This window comes from Patagioenas fasciata, chromosome W (assembly GCF_037038585.1).
Source record: "Patagioenas fasciata isolate bPatFas1 chromosome W, bPatFas1.hap1, whole genome shotgun sequence".
NCBI lineage: Eukaryota > Metazoa > Chordata > Aves > Columbiformes > Columbidae > Patagioenas > Patagioenas fasciata.
Genome location: NC_092559.1, coordinates 59917765 through 59935538, shown reverse-complemented (window position 1 = coordinate 59935538; position 17774 = coordinate 59917765). Strand labels below are relative to the sequence as shown.

Below are 17774 nucleotides of genomic sequence, written 5' to 3'. Positions count from 1 at the left end.
AATAGAGCAAAAGTCTAGTTGCTTCAATTTATCTTTTATTTGGAAAGTCCTAACACAAACAGTGTGACACTAGTGAACTAGTTATGAGCCTTGCACAGAAAGATAAACTCTTGCAATTAAACCTCTTGCCTTTTTTAAACTAACGATGAAGGTTAATGTTGAATTTTGAAGTAATGTTGCTTGGAAATTCCCACATCTTATAATATAGCCTGAGTACTGCTCTCATTAGTAAACATTGCCAAAACAAATGAAAGTAAAGTGTAACCTAAGCCTGGCATTAGAATTTTTAAAAGTCATGACTGAGACTCTGATCAAGTCTGATTTTCTGAATGATGGCTAGTCCAGGAAGGCTTCTTTCTAACAAAAGCTAGTTAATAAAATCTAATACTAAATAATACTAATAGACTTTTAAAACTGTGTATTTTCTTAACTAAATTTTTGTTTCCTCAGTCATCTTCCTTATATATATGTATATATATTCCACATTCTTTAAATTGTGATATTATTTTTTTTCCCATTTAAAAAAAGTTGACCAAAAAAGGTGCGAGAGAAAAAAGTCGCTAAAAAAATTTGCAACCCTTTTCAATGTGACTGCACCTGGCTTGTAAATGTAAGTTTTAATCCTGCTGGTGCATAGTATACAATTCCTGATGGCTTGAATGAGCCCAAAGAAATACTACACTGAGCTTATTTAACCCTAGATACAATTAGAATATTAAAGCTGAATAGTGTGTCTGGTTTACTCTGCAACAGCTGTTTAGGACTTTGAGGCGATTAGGAACGACGCATACCAGGATGCAGACAGAAATTCGCGCAGAGGTAGAGGTCTTGTTCAGGAAGGAGCGCAAAGCCTAGCCAAGCAGAGAGCTGACCTAGGCCTAGGCTGCTTTCTTTATTCACCATTGACAATTTATAGGATTTACAGGTACAGGCCTGGACTAAGATGTTTACAAAAAGGTGCTTTTCCACTAATTGTTATTAAGAACACACTAAACTCATGTGATGTTTGTCTCACTTGTTTTTCCATTCATTCACAGACCAGGCCCAAGGATGTTCACACATCCCATGCACTTGGGGGCGGTTATCTGGCCCGAGATACCATTCTCACGAGTCTGGGCTATAACTTTTTACAATTACGAGAAACGTACTTCAAAGTAATCTGTCCAAGGCCCTTTATATATTATTATGTTAGTATTATGTCTTTGACCATCTGGATGGTCATGTTAGTATTGATCTTCCTTTATCATCCAGGTGGCTGGAACTGCACATCTTGCTTTCCTATATTTTACTTTCCAACAGACTTTTTGGTAACTGTTTGGTAAACTTGTTCTTTTGCCTTTGAAGAGAATACTTTTGTTTATAACAAGTTTTATTCCACTTTTGGCACCTCATGAAGCTGTGAGATAAAACACTTTCAGAAACAAAACTTAAAATAAGAGGATTCTTCTGTTAACTGTGACTTTTACCTTTTACTTCATTTTTTCATGTAATGCTTAAAGAAGTTCCATCTAAATTTAATGAAACTTGGAATTTCTATTACACAGTGTTTTTATTAGACAATTGTCATGGTTTAAACCCAGCTATCTATCAAAACCATGATAGCCACTCACTTACCCCCCCACACCCCCAAGTAGGGGAGTGAATCAAAAGGGAAGGAAGAAACTTGTCGACTGAGATAAAAACAGCTTAATAAAATAACAAAATAATACTAATATACTACTACTACTAATATATGTATAAAATGAAACAGAATGTAAAGAAAAAAAATAATGCAATTCCTCATGAACTCCGTCCCTGCTGAGCAGCCAGTCCCAGGAAGAGAGAACCCTGGTCCTGAACAGCCGATCACGGGGAGAGAGCAAAAAAGACCAAAAAGGCAGAAAGGCCTAGAAGCTGACTGTAAAATGGTAGAATCACAAAAGGATGAACTAAAGGAACTCCTAGACAGAACTTAACCAAAACAGGATAGAACTGGAAAGGGTCTCCTCAGCTGGAAAACCCAACTCTCATTAAATATGAAGCATAATGCTAATGGCATGAAATATTCTCATTGATCAGTCTGGATGTCAGTCAAGGTCTGTCCCATCTATGCTCCCCTTCCTAGCTGCCTCGCACCTGCAGAAAGCAAGCCCAGAAAGACCTTGGTTTCCCCAACAACAGCTAAGATATCACTAAGTTCTTACATTCCCTTCATTCCAACTCAAAACCACAGGAAAGTTACTTGAAGGAAAACATTAATTCTGTCCCTGGGTGTTTTCTTCTTGTTCTCAAACTAAATCCAAATAATGACTGTGCTAGCTATGAAAAAGAAGAGTTTCTAACTACATGAAGAAAATTAACTTGATTTCATTCATACCAGCATGACAACATATATGTGTGTGTTTGTTGCTTGTTCGTTAAAATTCCTATTTTTGTATTCAAACAAGTTTTTATTATGAAATTTTGACTCATTACCTTAGTGAAAATGGACTTATGATGTTTATATATTAGATATTTTGTTGTCTAGATAGTTTACTGTTTAATAAATAATGCTGTATGTAATAACAAAGAAAAAAGATCTTGCTGCTAGCTCATGTTTCTTCACCGAGTTTTCATTAAAATTTGTATGCAGGAATCTGTTTAGTAGATTTTTTCACTTTGTGTGTTACAACTACTCACTTCTACAAGCTTAAATATTTTAGATATGTTACAGTAAAGACACGTGAACCATGCTGAACTGTTACGTTGGCTTTAAAGAAAAGTTTTGACTTAATAATTTTTGTGGCATTTTGTAATTTGAATTTATACTGACATCCTAGTATTTGGATGTTTTGTTTTGGTTTGTTTTTAATAATTCATATTTTTGAATGCTATTTAGCCTGATGATAGGATAATCTCATGTTGTGAGGAAACTCAGAAATTCTCTAATCCAAGGTCCTGCTCAGAGAAGGTCAGCTATGAGATCAGACCAGGCCTGCTCTAAGATATATCCAGTTGGGTTTTGAAAACCTCCTAGAATGAAGACTGATAAAGCTAGGCTTTTTAAAAAGGTTTCTCTGTAACATAAAAGGCAATGTCTTCACATTGCACAGTACTATAATGAACTGTGACATTTTAGGGCACACTAGAGGAACTCCGGTAAATTCAGTTACTCTGTTGAGAAAAGATTATTGAGGTATACTCAGAGAAGAAACTCAAAGGTGATATGTTCCCGCTGTCAGTGTAAGTAAATAACTGGTTAATATAGCAACTTAGAAGTAGGTCTTGATTTCACCTCAACCAATACTTGTTTGATGTTGTGAAGGTCCTTGCTGTGTTGTTCGTCTGCCTCTTGTGCTCCACCAGCAAGAGCCTGGTGGTCTCAGGAAGAACCACACAGAGAGAGATTGTTCTCCCCTCCCTCCCTAATTCTTACTGCTTCCCACACTACTGCACTTTTGTCTGAACTGCTGGGATTTAGCTCAACTAGGCTATCCTTCAAAATAAAAGTTCTTGCTAGGAAACTATTAATTTGAAAGAAAAATCTTACCTTCTATTTGTGTATTTTTTTTAATGTTTCTGATTTTCCTGATTGTGACAGTTTCTGAAAATTCTGTAGGGAATCTCTGTAATATGTAGTAAACCATTACATGGTTTTAAACCAGTATTGTGTCATACACAGCATAATATAGCTCATACTGTAACATTTTCATAAGATATCTCTAGTAATAGAAGGAGAGGTAGAGAGGACTTGTATCTGCTATTAGAAGAATGGTCATGGTGTATGTGTTGCTTATCATCTCTTTAAAATTAAGCAACTCTGCAACTGATAGAGCTAATTTTAATGGCTGGAGGAATGGATGAGAGCCAAAACTAAAAATAGCCTAACATTTAAGAGAGTAATATCACAATTTCCTTTGTGGACCTAAGGAAGTTTTAGTTTGGGGCATGTGAATTACCTACTTCCTGCTGTTTATTTAGTGAGAACTGCAAGGGGTGATTCAGACAACGTGAGATGGGTGTTTGAAATTAGATTATATAAATACCATCCTCATGGACAAGTGAGCACTCAGTTCTAATATATCTGTCAAGTGTGTTCTTAGAAGAGCAATATAATCTTTATGTAATTTATATTAAAAAACATGCAACTTGTAACATGTAATATTTTCTTCCTTTAAACACATACATAAGAATTTTTTAAAAGCATAGTAAAAATTAAGAAAAAAAAAAAAGGAACTCGCTTGCTTAAGGAAGGAGCTTTCATTTTCTAAAAGAATATATCCATTGTGTTCAACCAATCCAAAATATGTATGACATTAAAAGATAGTGTGTTAATACTTCAGTAACTGTAAATATTGCCTCTGTAAATTGGGATATGTGATACTTAACACTAAATCAGATTCTGTGGGGTGTGGGGTGTTTTTGTTGTTGTTGTTGCATCCATTAATTCACAATCATTAATTTTGTTACGTATTTTCAATAATATAGTTTTCTGAAATGTGTTATTCCTTTTAGGAGTCTACTATTAACAGACAGTGACTTTTTGTTGTCATCTTTAGGCATTGATGGAGGACTTATTCTCTTTATTCTAGATTTTCCTAGTAATTCAGTTGAATAATGAACTTTTTCTGTTGTGCATTTTGATACCATGTGTGTATGCTTGTTTAAATTTGTGAGCAGTGTCTGTGAGGTTTCTTTTATGGGATGATTTGTACATATATGGTTTAGAATATTTGCCATTTTGTTAGTTCTAAGCTCAAACATGCAATCCTATTTCCAAGAAGAATTCAAATGACAGTTATAGGAGATCTTATGTAGACAGTTGACACCTCATGTTTTCTTCACTCATACTTCCATCTTTCAGTGTATTTGTATTGTATTGTTGAGAGTTGTCATAGGAAATCTTTCAACCAGTAAGTAGGGATAAGCTGCAAACTGAACTTTCCTCAGACACCATGAAGGAGTCCAAGGTGTTCTCTGTAATACACCAAAGATCCCTCTGGGTAAATTTTGCTGAAGTTAGGTCAGCATTTCCAACTACAACAATGTCTTTCGAAACATTTTTTTGAAAACTGAGAAGTGTCACTAGGATCAAAGAGAACAGACAGCAAAGAAATACAACAGGTCTCAATGCACAGTCATGCAGAAAAAAAACACAGTGAAAAATTTTAAGAGGAAATAGCCACTTTGTGCAATTGCTTTTTATTTTAAAATAATCTGTGGAAAGTCTTAATACTTTGAAAGCACAAATGGCATGCCTTATTTGGATTGAAAGCCTCAGTGCATACTTAAATATATTTTTCAGCCACCCATTTAAAAAAATATATTCTACAGAAACAGAAAGCCAATAACATCTGAACTTACCAGGGGTAAAACAACACATAGCTATTCATCCCCCAAGTCTCAAGTTATTACAAAAATTACAGTCATGACCCTTGAAAAGTGAAGCCTTTTGTGAAAAGCAGAGGGGATGTTTTGCAGGACAAATATGAACATATTTTTCACAAAGTCTGATTGCTCAAACTTCACTGTCCCATCCTGGTTTGGGAATTTGGTGCGTGAAAGTATCTCACGATTAAGATTGCTCGTATCTTCAGTTTGGGATTAATTCTTGATGGTGAGTGGATGACTATATAGCACTACTAGATAATTTCTTCTGAAAGATATCTGTGTTTTGTACCTTGTCTGTCCACTTTATTCTCTTTAAAAGAAAGGATATATGTTAAGTTTTATAGGCAGTGGGGCCAAACCAAGTGGAGTACTTGAGGAAAGCATTTTTTAAAAATGAGAGAAAAAAAAATAAAACAAAAAGTCTCTAGCCTCTAACCACGTACATTTTAGTGAAGCTGAAGCTCCATTGATACCAATTTAGTCCTTCTTTTATTGATATCAAGAAGTTACTTGCTGTCTGTGTTGTCTCTGGTGTAGTGGTGGATAATGAGAGACATGGACTTCTCATATGAGAGATATAGATATATATAGATAGAAGATTTTAGAACTATCTATATGCTGTGTGATTATGGTATCACTGCCATCTGGAATGTCTAATGGTAAGCATACATGTATGATGACAACATTAATGACTAAAAAGTAACTATTCTTGAAACAGTATAGAACTAATTTTTCTCAAACTTCCAAGCAGAATACAAATAAATGTACCTTCATCCTTTAATAACTCACATTAGAGATGAAATTATTGATTTACTTTATGGATATATGTATTCTTTTTAGTCTTTTTTGTATTACTCCCTTTTTAAATACCCCCTCTCCTAGGAGAAGAGGAGCACTCTGGAAGCAGAAATCAGTCTAGCTAGCACCATCCTCTGCAGTCATTTGAGCTTAAGAACTAGTAATTTATTTTATTCCTGTTGTGTTAAGAGGATTAATTTAGCAGAAGTTAAGCTGCCTTGCATTCCAGTATGTCCTCATTGTGTGCACTGTGACCCTGGGGACGGCTGAGCTGAACCCCTGAGTGATGCCCAGTTACATCAAATAACTTCAAGTCGGCACTATAAGTCCGATCGTGCTCAACAGCCAGTCTGGCATAATGTTGAATTCACACAATTGGATACACAAGTAGTGAGGGGCAGCTGTGGCCATTGAATTTACACACTTGCACAGATTCACAAATAGTATAATATATACTATATGATACTATAAGTCTGAGTGCATTCAATGAGAAATTCTCATGGCTAGATCCACAATCAGGTTTATTAAAGCAACAGGTACAAGTTCTTTTAGATTGCCCTTGATAAAATACACTGTCTGCAAAAATAGACTTTAGTTGTAAAAAACACGTTAGTTGCAAGAAATAAGTATTGGTACCAAATATATATAAATTCTAAGATGACTATATAGCACTACTAATGTGATTACAAATATAAACTTGAAGTCTAAGTGTCCTGGGGAAAATTTGGTATAACTAAGTGCACAAATCTTACCCCAAAGGATCCCTTTGGGGTGTAGAAGCCCATTGACTGGTCCCAGAAGCCTTATTATCCTGTTCCTTTGACTTCTCAGTTATGATGTCTTCCCTAACTTTCCCCTGTTGTTAGGGTTTTTTATACTATTTTCTACGTTTAGGTGGAGCTTGAGTGACTCTAGTCATAGATACCTTTGTTATTGATTGATGTAAAAACTCTCGCTTTGATTTTTAAGGTAAAAACTTCACCACGCTTGCTCAAAGGAGTGTGAGAGGTGGGTATCCTTTGGGATGGAGGTGTGTTTTGGTATTATAATGAGCAAAGTTCATCCATAGGACAAATTTCTGGCTCAGTCACTAGCATTTTGGACAGAACTGAACATTTATCCATTTTAATTGACAGCAGCTATACCTTATCTTTTAAAATTAGCAGCAGCTATACTATCTGGTTCCTGTACCTGCCTTTTTACGCAGGGCCTGGCTGTGGTATCTTCACACCATTCCACTTCCCCTTACATCTTAATTACTGGTCCACTGGGCTTCCCCATGCACAACCATCTAAGAATGCAGGCCAGGTGGGGGGTTGAAACCATACAGAGCAGATTCTTTCCCTGTTGTGCAGCTGCCTTATATGCTGAAGATGTGGATATAACTTTATTTTCAATAAGTGTATCCTTGATAATTAGTTTCAATAATTTGCTCCCTCAGTAATTATACCACAATTCCTGCTGGCATTAATAAAGATATGGAACAGGGGAATTTTACATTACATCTGACCTGAGTTCGAAGGTGTCAAACACCTTAAGTCATGGAGTGTTTCCACTTTCAGTCTTGATGAATTATTAGTTGTGGATTCACCTAAAATGCGCTACGTAGATCCATGGAGGAGTGGTTTGCCATTTGCAAAGTGCTTAAATTGTGTTAATGAAGCCCGTGTGGACTTGTGAATCATCTAATTTTTCATCAATTAGATAATTTTCTCCTAGAGGATTGACTATGGAAGTCAGAGCCAATGATAGCTAGCAAAAAATATTTAAGTTATGAATTCTCTTCCTGTTGAAGGTATGAGATAGATGTGCTGCTGTGCCAAATTCTGCTTGGGTTAAAAGGAAAAAGAGATGGAGCATGAGTTTAGGAGGTGGCTATAGCTCCTTTTCCTTTGCTACCTCTCTCGTGACGTAGTTCAGAATTAGACTGTACCTTGAGCAGCTGATACGGGCTTCAGTGGTTACACAGAAAGGATGATTGTATAGACCTGAGTGAAGACTTCTGTCCCGTGGAATATTTTTCACTCCCAGGCATGTGTGGAACCTGGCTTAGGAACTAACTGTGCCATGTCTGTTGACTTCTCCCATTCATACAGTTGTCTGCATCATGCAAAGAAATCATGGTGAACTTGATGAAGCCATTTGCTGATCTTATATGTTTGTTAATAATATTCAGCTAAATGGATTACTTCTACAAACTTCTTGAAAAAACGTGTATTTAAAAACTAAAGTTTGACAAAGCACAGAAAAGCAGTTTTGAAAACTCTGTATATTGAAAACACATAGCACAAGTACTAACAACATATTATTTAAATAATTGTTTCATATTTAAATAAGTCCCTTATAAAAAATAACTTTCATCAAAGGTTGTTTTGTTTTTGTTTGGGCTTTGGTTGTGGTTTTGTTTTGTTTTGGTTTTTCTTTTTTCCCAGAATTTATCTGGAATAAAACTGACTGATTTTCATAAACTGTGTAGTTGTACATGCTTTGAGGGATCACTTTGCATCTCTGCAAAACATGTAGGACCAAGGACCAGGAACTCTTAATGTTCACATGAAGTCAAAAGCTTGGTTTTAAGTCTAATCCAAAAGATCCATGCTGTCTTACTTATATGATACTCTTCAAAGTGTGTCATTTTTGTCAGATGAATTAAGATTGCTGACAATTTCTCCCTTATTAGAGGTAGGCTTTACAAATAAACCTAGTTAAGGTATTACAGTACTTCCTTTGGAAAATTCTCTGTCTGGGTTCTCTGGGGGAGAACTGGCAAATTCTACCACATTCACATGATACCGGGGCCAAAAAAATTATGCCTGAGGGGCTTCCGTAATGCCTGATGCATTTCTTCCTAGATAGGTGTCACAGCTAAGTGGTTTAGGGTCCTGCTTGCTGCAGAACAGTGTTTAGATTACTTTAAAAAAAAACATGACTTAACAGAGTTTGATGGCAAAGTTCACTCTACTTACTGCATGGAGGAAATATGCCAAGCAGAATCAGTTAAGAGTTGTTTTAGAGCAATTTATATGGGGGCAGGAGATGCAAAAGGGCAGAGGAAAGCCCTCTCGTTGAGTCACAAGGTTCAGAGTGGACCCCCTCACTTTCTAAATTCCTTCTCAGAGAGGAGTTGAGGTGTGGCTGGATTCATCGTTGACCCAGACTTGGTCAACGATTCATGTCTAAGAGACATAGAGGGTAAGGGAAAACAGGTAAGGGATTATATGTGTTTATGGCCAAAGGATTATATGTGCACAACCGATTTTTTATGTTGCTTGGCTAGGATTTCAAAGTTTCATGATTCTGCATCTCAACCTGCTTACCTCCCCTCTAGTGGTCTGATGCCAGGTTGCTCTGATGTCTGGATTCTAGGTCTCTCGAAGTGAGCTCTCAGGCATCAAAGTTCATTGGCAATGAGGATGGGATCCTAGATCTCTTGAAGCAAACTCTCAGGCATCAAAGTTTGATGGCAAAGTTCACTCTATTTACTTACTGCATGGAGGAAATATGTAAATAAATAAATTACTGGAGTCATACAGCAGCAGGGTCGACTTGAGCTGGGTGCCGAACCGAGCATAGAAGTCCCTGGACTTCTTACAGACTATTTATCCACCCCTCACACAATGATTCAGTCCAATAGTAATATTTGAGTCTGGAGTCTTCTTGCCCGGCTACAGCTCAGGCCTTTACCTCCTTTGGAGCCTGTACTACTGCTGGTTTGGGTGGGGGAAATCAAGTGCATCCATCACAATAGGCACCCAAGATGGGTAAGATAAAGTGACATCTAAGGATACTTCTCTTAGCTTTTAAACATCTAAACCAGGGGAAGATGGATTTCATCCACTAAGCTCTCTTTACCAGGTCCATCATTTAATTGTACCTCCTGCCAACATGACGACCCAGAGTTGTACTTCCTGTTTTCCATGGAGGCAACATAGTGTCGCATTCCCGGGCATTTCTGTCACCCTGCTGTGGCTCCTGGTGGACTGTGTCATTCACTCGGCCCGCTCTCCAGGTGATGGTTTCTATTCAGATAGTATAATCCCCCAGAAGATTAGATTAAAAGCTCATTGATCAAGTAAAAGTCCAAAGTTGTTTTTCTGTAAGCCATTTCAGAATGTGCCTGAATCACAGTGTTCACTCTCCACCTGCAGAAGTTGTGTTATTGAAAATAATTGTGTCATGCTGATTATTTTCTATTGTGCTGTGGTAGGCAGACCCCTTGCAGTGGAAGTTCAATATCATTGACCTACTTCCTGAAGACATAGGTAAAGGTTAGGAGCAGACACACATAAACACAGAAGTGGAATATTTTGTCTGTCAAAAATATGAAGTACTGAATATATTATCTTTTTGAGGAAAGAGTTAGCTTGAAGAATAAAATGGGGAATACAGTTAAATGGAGATCAACATCTCCTGTAATTTTATATCAGCTTTATGCTTTAGGGAAGCTTTCTGTACCTAAAGTGTCACATCTTTTGAGTTCCTTTAATATCACTGTAGATGCCACCAACATTTTGTATTACAGGCAGAAAGAAGTTTGTGTTGATCAGTGTTTTGATCATATAACAGGGGGCTCTGTTGGGATGAATTCAAGTTGCTGAATAGTACTTCGGTGAGATGTGGACAACTGGTAATTCATAAGAAGCATCAAAATATTTCACAGTGACACCAAACAGTGTGGGTTTTTTTGTTTTTGTTTGTTCATTTCCTTTGTTTGTTTATTTTGGTTTGGTTTTGTGGTTTGGTTTTTGTTTGTTTGGGTTGGTTTTGTTTTGTTTGGTTGGTTTTTTATCAGCTCTTAAGCTGTTTGGCAAATTAAGGAAGCTGGAGCTAGACAAAGGTGCTGAAATAATTTTTTGATCTGCTGTGCTACTATAATGAAAAGTAAATTTGATCAGAGAAACAAGATTAGACATTGTTACAAAATTTACTTTTCATCTTCTTTCATGTGTGAGTCAGTGTTCCTTGATGAAAAAAGGATTATTGTTATTTTAGTTCAGTGATTTAAGATTTAAAATTTCCAGTGGTGAACGTCTTATAAGTTGAATAGATCATGAAATGCTAGAGCAATTTGAAAGAACGCATATTCCTCTTCTGAAGGAACCTGTATTCCTGTTCAAGGGGACAAAATGGTGTATTTGGAAGGAAATACTGGAACGTGGAAGAATCAGACATCACATTTTAGTGAAACAGCAGATGTGATCTGAATGGGTAATGAATGTTCCTCGGCGACTGCTTAGAACACCTAAGGAGCTTTTATAGGAATCATAATATTTTTTAAATATACTTTTATGGGATGGGCTGTGCATATGCATGAAGTGGGTGAAAGAAGCTTGGTGGGCAAAATGGTGACAGAATGTTTAATTGTTCATATGTACAAAGTTCAAATAAACCTATAAACTTACATGCAAAATAATAATTATAATTTATAATTAAATTAAGCATATTAAATATATTTATTATAATAAATAATTATTTTTAATTCACCATAAGCCTATATACAAAATAATTTTGACCAGAGTTACAGATCATTGATTTTCAATGATGCCTTTAATAGTAAGCTAATTAGACAAAATAATTACCTTCCGCATGTATTTTCCCTATAGGTGGGCACCCCAAATGCTGTTGACATTATACAAGTAAAAACATTAATGACCTATTTTCATACTTTTACATTCACCTAATGTGTCTGAGATGTTTTTCCTTTGCATACTCAGTGCAAGGATAGGGTCTGTGGATGATGACAGACTAATTATCTGTGAAGAATAAAGCCCTGTGTTTCCTCAGAGAATAACTAAACTGTAGGGAAGGATTGTTCCTCCATAAGCTACGTCAAGAGACCCCAACATCAGCTTCTTCTTTGCAAGAAAGCAATAATATCTCAATGCTCCTTGATCTTTGGTCTCTGCTGATATTATTGAAGAAAGGCACATTAACAGTATTATGGTGTTGAAATTCAAGGTTTTTGAATTTGTAAGTAGAAATTAAATGTGGTATTTAATAAAGTATTTTTCAGACATAGAAGATTTGCATTAGGACAACTAAACTGTAATTCCAAGGCACTAGATTAGCTCTCTTTAATCAAGCTGGTGACAAACCTTTTTTAACAATATATTTCATAAAGTAGTAGATTAAAAAAGCACTCTCAATACGTATATATTAAAATGGTGACTAGTAATATACATATTCTAGAATTATACACTCTTGCTTTTGGAAAGATGCTATAGATTTCATCATCCTTAACATTTTATTTAAAAAAGTACCCTGTTGAACTGAGAAGGTAGAGGTTGTTTTCCAATAATGATATATCTGTATTAAAAAATCTGTTGATTAATATTTTCTGAATTTAAAGTTTTGATGATTTGAATGCTTAGATTCTCATTTGGACATTCAGTCATAGGATTTTTGCACAGTTCTATTTCTCCTGGATATTTTGGAAAAAAAATAAGATGTTTGAATGAAAAAAAAAAAGAGAAAAAAGATATGTGAGGGCTCTGACCATTCTCACTCTATCTGTGCAGTTCGACAATCAGCAAGCATTGGGAAGCAGAACTGGCCATGCTCAAGGGTAATAATGCTAAACTCACAGCAGCCCTGCTGGAGTCCACTGCCAATGTAAAACAATGGAAGCAACAGCTTGCTGCATATCAGGAGGAAGCAGAACATCTTCATAAGCGGGTAAGTCGAGACAAATGGCCAGGATCCTAGTGATGGAAGGACTGGTAACTGTTTTCACTCATTTTGAAGTAAAATAAGCTTATTGTTGGGGCTTTAGGTTAATCTTTGAGACAGAAATTAATTACTTTAAAGCACACAGGGTTCCTCAGTTAGGAAATTCTTTCTTTTGTAGCAGCTCCTTTTCTGCAGACGGTTTTGTTGCAGGAAGAGTTATCTAACCTGTGATATTCAGGACATGTCTGACAACTTTCATTCTTCATTTTCTGCCAGCTGCATCACATCTGTTTCAGGATCTTCTCCATAGCATTACACTTTAGTCCCTCTTGCATTTAAGTTAAAGGAACGATGTTGTAGTTTCCACATATAACAAAGACCAACAGCTTCCTTTCATCCTTGCACCTAAAGAAAACTGAATGTAGAATCAAGCTCATTATACACAATTAGAGATCTGCCTCTGCTTTCATACAAGAGGGAAGCAGTTACATTCCATTCACTGTAAATTTTGTTTGCAGAGGTCATTTGGCAAACCAGAAATTAGAGTACAATGGGGGCAGAAATCAAAGAATATCTGAGATTGGAAGAGACCTCTGGAGATCATATAGTCCAATCCACCTGCTAAAGCAGGTACACCTAGAGCAGTTTGCATCTGATTGCATCCAGACGGGTTTTGAATATCTCCAGAGAAGGAGACCCCACAGTCTCTCTGGGCAGCCTGTTCCAGTGCTTTGTCACCCTCAAAGAAGTTTCTCATATTCAGATGGAACCTCCTATGTTTCAGTCTGTGCCTGTTGTCCCTTATCTTGTCATTGGGCACTACTGAAAAGTCTGGCCCCATCCTCTTGATGGTTGTCCCCTTGACCCTTAAGACATTTATAAATACTGATAAGATGCCCTCTTGACCTTCTCTTCTCCAGGCTGAACAGACCAAGTTCTCTCAGTCTTCCCTTGTAAGAAAGATGCTTCAGTCCCCTAATCATCTTTGTAGCCCTCTGCTGCACTCTCTCCAGTAGTTCCTTGTCTTTCTTGAACTGGGGAGCCCAGAACTGGACACAGTACTCCAGATGTGGCCTCACTAGGGCAGAGTAGAGGGGCAGGAGAACATCCCTCAACCCACTGGCCACGCTCTTCCTAATGCACCTCAGGATGCCATTGGCCTTCTTGGCCACAAGGGCATATTGCTGACTCATGGTTAACTTCTTGTCCATCAGGACTCCCAGGTCCTTCTCCACATAACTGCTTTACAGCAGGTCAACCCCTAACCTGTACTGGTACATGGGGTTATTTCTCCCTAGGTGCAGGACCCTACACTTGCCTTTGTTGAACATCATTAGTTTCTTCTCTGCCCAACTATGTAGCCTGTCCAGGTCTTACAGAATGGTAGCACAGCCTTCTGGTGTGTCAGCCCTTCCGCACCTAGTTTGTTATCATCAGCAAACTTACTGAGGGTGCACTCTGTCCCTTCATTCAGGTCACTGATGAATAGGTTGAACAAGACTGGACCCAGTACTGACCCCTGGGGAACACCGGTAGCTACAGGCCTCCAACTAGACCCTGTGCCACTGATCACGACCTTTGGCCACTCAGCCAGTTCTCAATCCATCTCACTGTCCACTCATCTAACCCACACTTCCTGAGCTTACCTATGAGGATGTTATGGGTGACAGTGTCAAAAGCCTTGCTGAAGTCAAGGTACACAGCATCCGCTCCTCTCCCCTCATCTACCCAGCCAATCATGCCATCATAGAAGGTGATTGGATTGGTCAAGCATGATTTCCCTTTGTTGAATCCATGTTAACTACCCTTATGATCTGCTTTTCCTTCACATGCTTAGAGATGACATCCAGCATGAGTTGTTCCATCACCTTTCCAGGGATGGAAGTGAGGCTGACTGGCCTGTATTAGGTTGGTGCAAAAGGAATTGTGGTTTTTGCATTGTTGAAATTTGCTGTTTGATATTGGAATACATTCTTAAATAAATGTGCTTATGTTACACATAATTTTAATGTGTTTTTCTCACTTTGTTTTTTTGCTACTGACTTATTACTTGCTGTTTATTTTATATTTATTTTAGACTATGGAAATGATGTTAGACAAAAAGCAAAGTCGAGCAATTTTCTTATTCGGGTTCAAAATGGGTCATAAAGTAGCGGAGACAACTCGCAACGTCAGCAATGCATTTGGCCCAGGAACTGCTAACACTGCAGTGGTGGTTCAAGAAGTTTCACAAAGGAGATGAGAGCCTTGAAGATGAGGAGAGTAGTGGCCGACCATCAGAAATTGACAATGACCTATTGAGAGCAATCATCAAAGCTGATGAGAAGTTGCTGAAGAACTCAACCGTATCCATTCTACAGTCGTTCAGCATTGGAAGCAAATTGGAAAGGGGAAAAATCTTGATAAGTGAGTGCCTCATGAGCTGACTGATAATCAAAAAAATCATCGTTTTGAAGTGTCATCTTCTATTATTCTACACAACAACAACGAACCATTTCTTGATCAGATTGTGACATGCAATGAAAAGTGGATTTTATATGACAACCGACAACAACCAGCTCAGTGGTTCGACCAAGAAGAACCTGCGAAGCACTTCTCAAAGTCAAACTTGCATCCAAAAAAGGTCATGGTCACTGTTTGGTGGTCTGCTGCTGGTCTGATCCACTATAGCTTTCTAAATCCTGGTGAAATCATTACATCTGAGAAGTATACTCAGCAAATTGATGAGATGCGCTGAAAACTGCAGTGCCCGCAGTCAGCATTGGTCAACAGAAAGGGCCCAATTCTTCTCCACAAAAACACCTAACCACAGGTCGCACAAACAACACTTCAAAAGTTGAATTAATTGGGCTACGAAGTTTTGCCTCATCTGCCATATTCACCTGACCTCTTGCCAACTGACTACCACTTCTTCAAGCATCTTGACAACCTTTTGCATGGAAAACGCTTCCACAACCAGAAGGATGCAGAAAATGCTTTCAAAGAGTTCGTCAAATCCCAAAGCACGGATTTTTACACTACAAGAATAAACTAACTTATTTCTCATTGGCAAAAATCTGTTGCTTGTAACAGTTCCTATTTTGATTAATAAAGATGTTTTATAGCCTAGTTATAATGATTTAAAATTCATGGTCCAAAACTGCAATTACTTTTGCGCCTAACCTAACAGAGCTCTCAACCTTCTCTAATCTGCCCAGAAGCAGTTTAACAACAATGATTTCCTGGAAATGGAGCTGGGGAGCACTCCGACACACCTTGCATAGCTTTTAGAAGTCAAAGTGGGTTCATGAATTTAGAACAGCTCAGTAACAGAAAGAAAAACCCTGAAGCGAGCTACTTCAGACAAATGGAATAGCATTTGTACTAACATTAATCCTGATATCATATAAAGGAAAGAATTGTATGGTGATAAAAATTATGGAAAGTAACCCAAAGTTTCATCTTTGTTATTTAAAAAAAATGAAAATTATACATTTTTCCTGCATGCTAACTCCTAAAATAAATCATCCTATGACACTAGGCAATAATGCACAGTAATAACACCAGTGCATAATAAAGGAGCTGCAGTTCTTGAAGAACATTCAGTTGCAGGAAAAGAAACCTGAGATAACAAGAGATGATGGCAAGTGATCAAGCTCTTGGGTATTCCTGATAGAATAGAAAGGTAAACTCCTGAATTCTTGCTTATTACTTTACCAGGATATCCAAGGAAATAAGTTAAAAATATCTTCTTATGTTCTGGTTCTTTCATTCAGTTAATTAAATGAGGACATCTTATGTAGTCATCAAAAACACCTGACAAATAATGGACCCTAATTTCACTCCTGTTAAAAGAAATTTTAAAGTAGATATTAAAAAAATGCATGAACGTACTGAAATAAAACCATGGTGATTTTACCGGGTTATTTCTGTGCTACTTAAAGAAAACAAGAATCTATAAAAAGCAATTATTAAAGTCCACAAGAAGTATGGGATTTCATTTAAGCCATCTGCTCAGATTGTCCAAAAAATTTCTGTAGAAAATCTTTGCAGACCCCTTAGCAGTCACTTCCACATTTCCACCAGCTGCATTAATAACTGAATAACCAAAACTCAATTTCAAACATACAGATGTGTGATAAAGTTTCTTGCTGAATCAGAGCCCATATTGTGGGCTTCTTACTTGCTGAGAAGTCAGTGCTTATTAAACAACTTATTAGCACCATTGTAGGTCTACTGTGAATAACTGTTTGGTTTTATATGACCAAGGAAGGATATTTTCTAAAAGTGGAAATATGAAATAAAGTGACAGAAAGTGTAGTAACAAGAAATTTATTAATGGAGTTTTGATAAAAAAAATTATTGGCAAAGGACCTTTTTTTTATGTGATGCCTACCTCTTGTCATCCTTCCTTTAAGACTGAGTCCCTCCTACCGCAATTGAACAATGAAAACTTATGTTTAAATTTGGTTTGATTGATTAAAGAAAAAAGTTATACAAGTATAATTTCCTTCTTAAGATGTTGTAATTAGCATGTGGCTAGATAGTAGCTTGATACCATTTGTTTAATAAAGAAAATAGATGAGCATTTTACAGGGTAAATATGGTTAGTTTGGCAATTTAATCAAAACAGGTAATCAAAAATGGTAATCAACATTACCATTTTGCTTGTATTTGTCTATGCATTTAATTGAAACAAGTGTGTGCGCAGATAGACCAATCCTGAGTGCACAAAAAATGGACAACTAAGTCCATATTTTTACATATGCAGTCCTTTCATCTAGAATTGCAAGCAAATTCTCATTGCACTAAAAACTCCGCAAAAGGCAAAAAAGAGGGCAGTTCTTGCCCAATTGAAGTCATAAGGTTGACTATTGACCAGATATTAAAGAGAGATGTTCTGGGGAATATTAAGGTTTTCTACAACACAGTAAAATCTGGAAAAGCTAATTGTTCTAACTGTGACAGTCAAGTTTTTA

The 17774-nt window shown here is 37.0% G+C and overlaps 1 protein-coding gene across 3 annotated transcripts in view; it reads left to right on the top strand.

Moving 5' to 3' along the window:
* LOC136114527 (homer protein homolog 1-like) overlaps positions 1-17774 on the top strand; it is a 99507-nt gene that overhangs the window by 66027 nt on the left and 15706 nt on the right. For 2 of the 3 annotated variants that reach the window (XM_065859899.1, XM_065859900.1), the window contains one exon: positions 12666-12822. In XM_065859899.1, coding sequence (XP_065715971.1) covers positions 12666-12822 — 157 coding nt within the window. Of the gene's footprint in view, positions 1-12665; positions 12823-14893; positions 17339-17774 lie in introns of those variants that run through there. The other variant, XM_065859902.2, reaches the window with a different exon arrangement.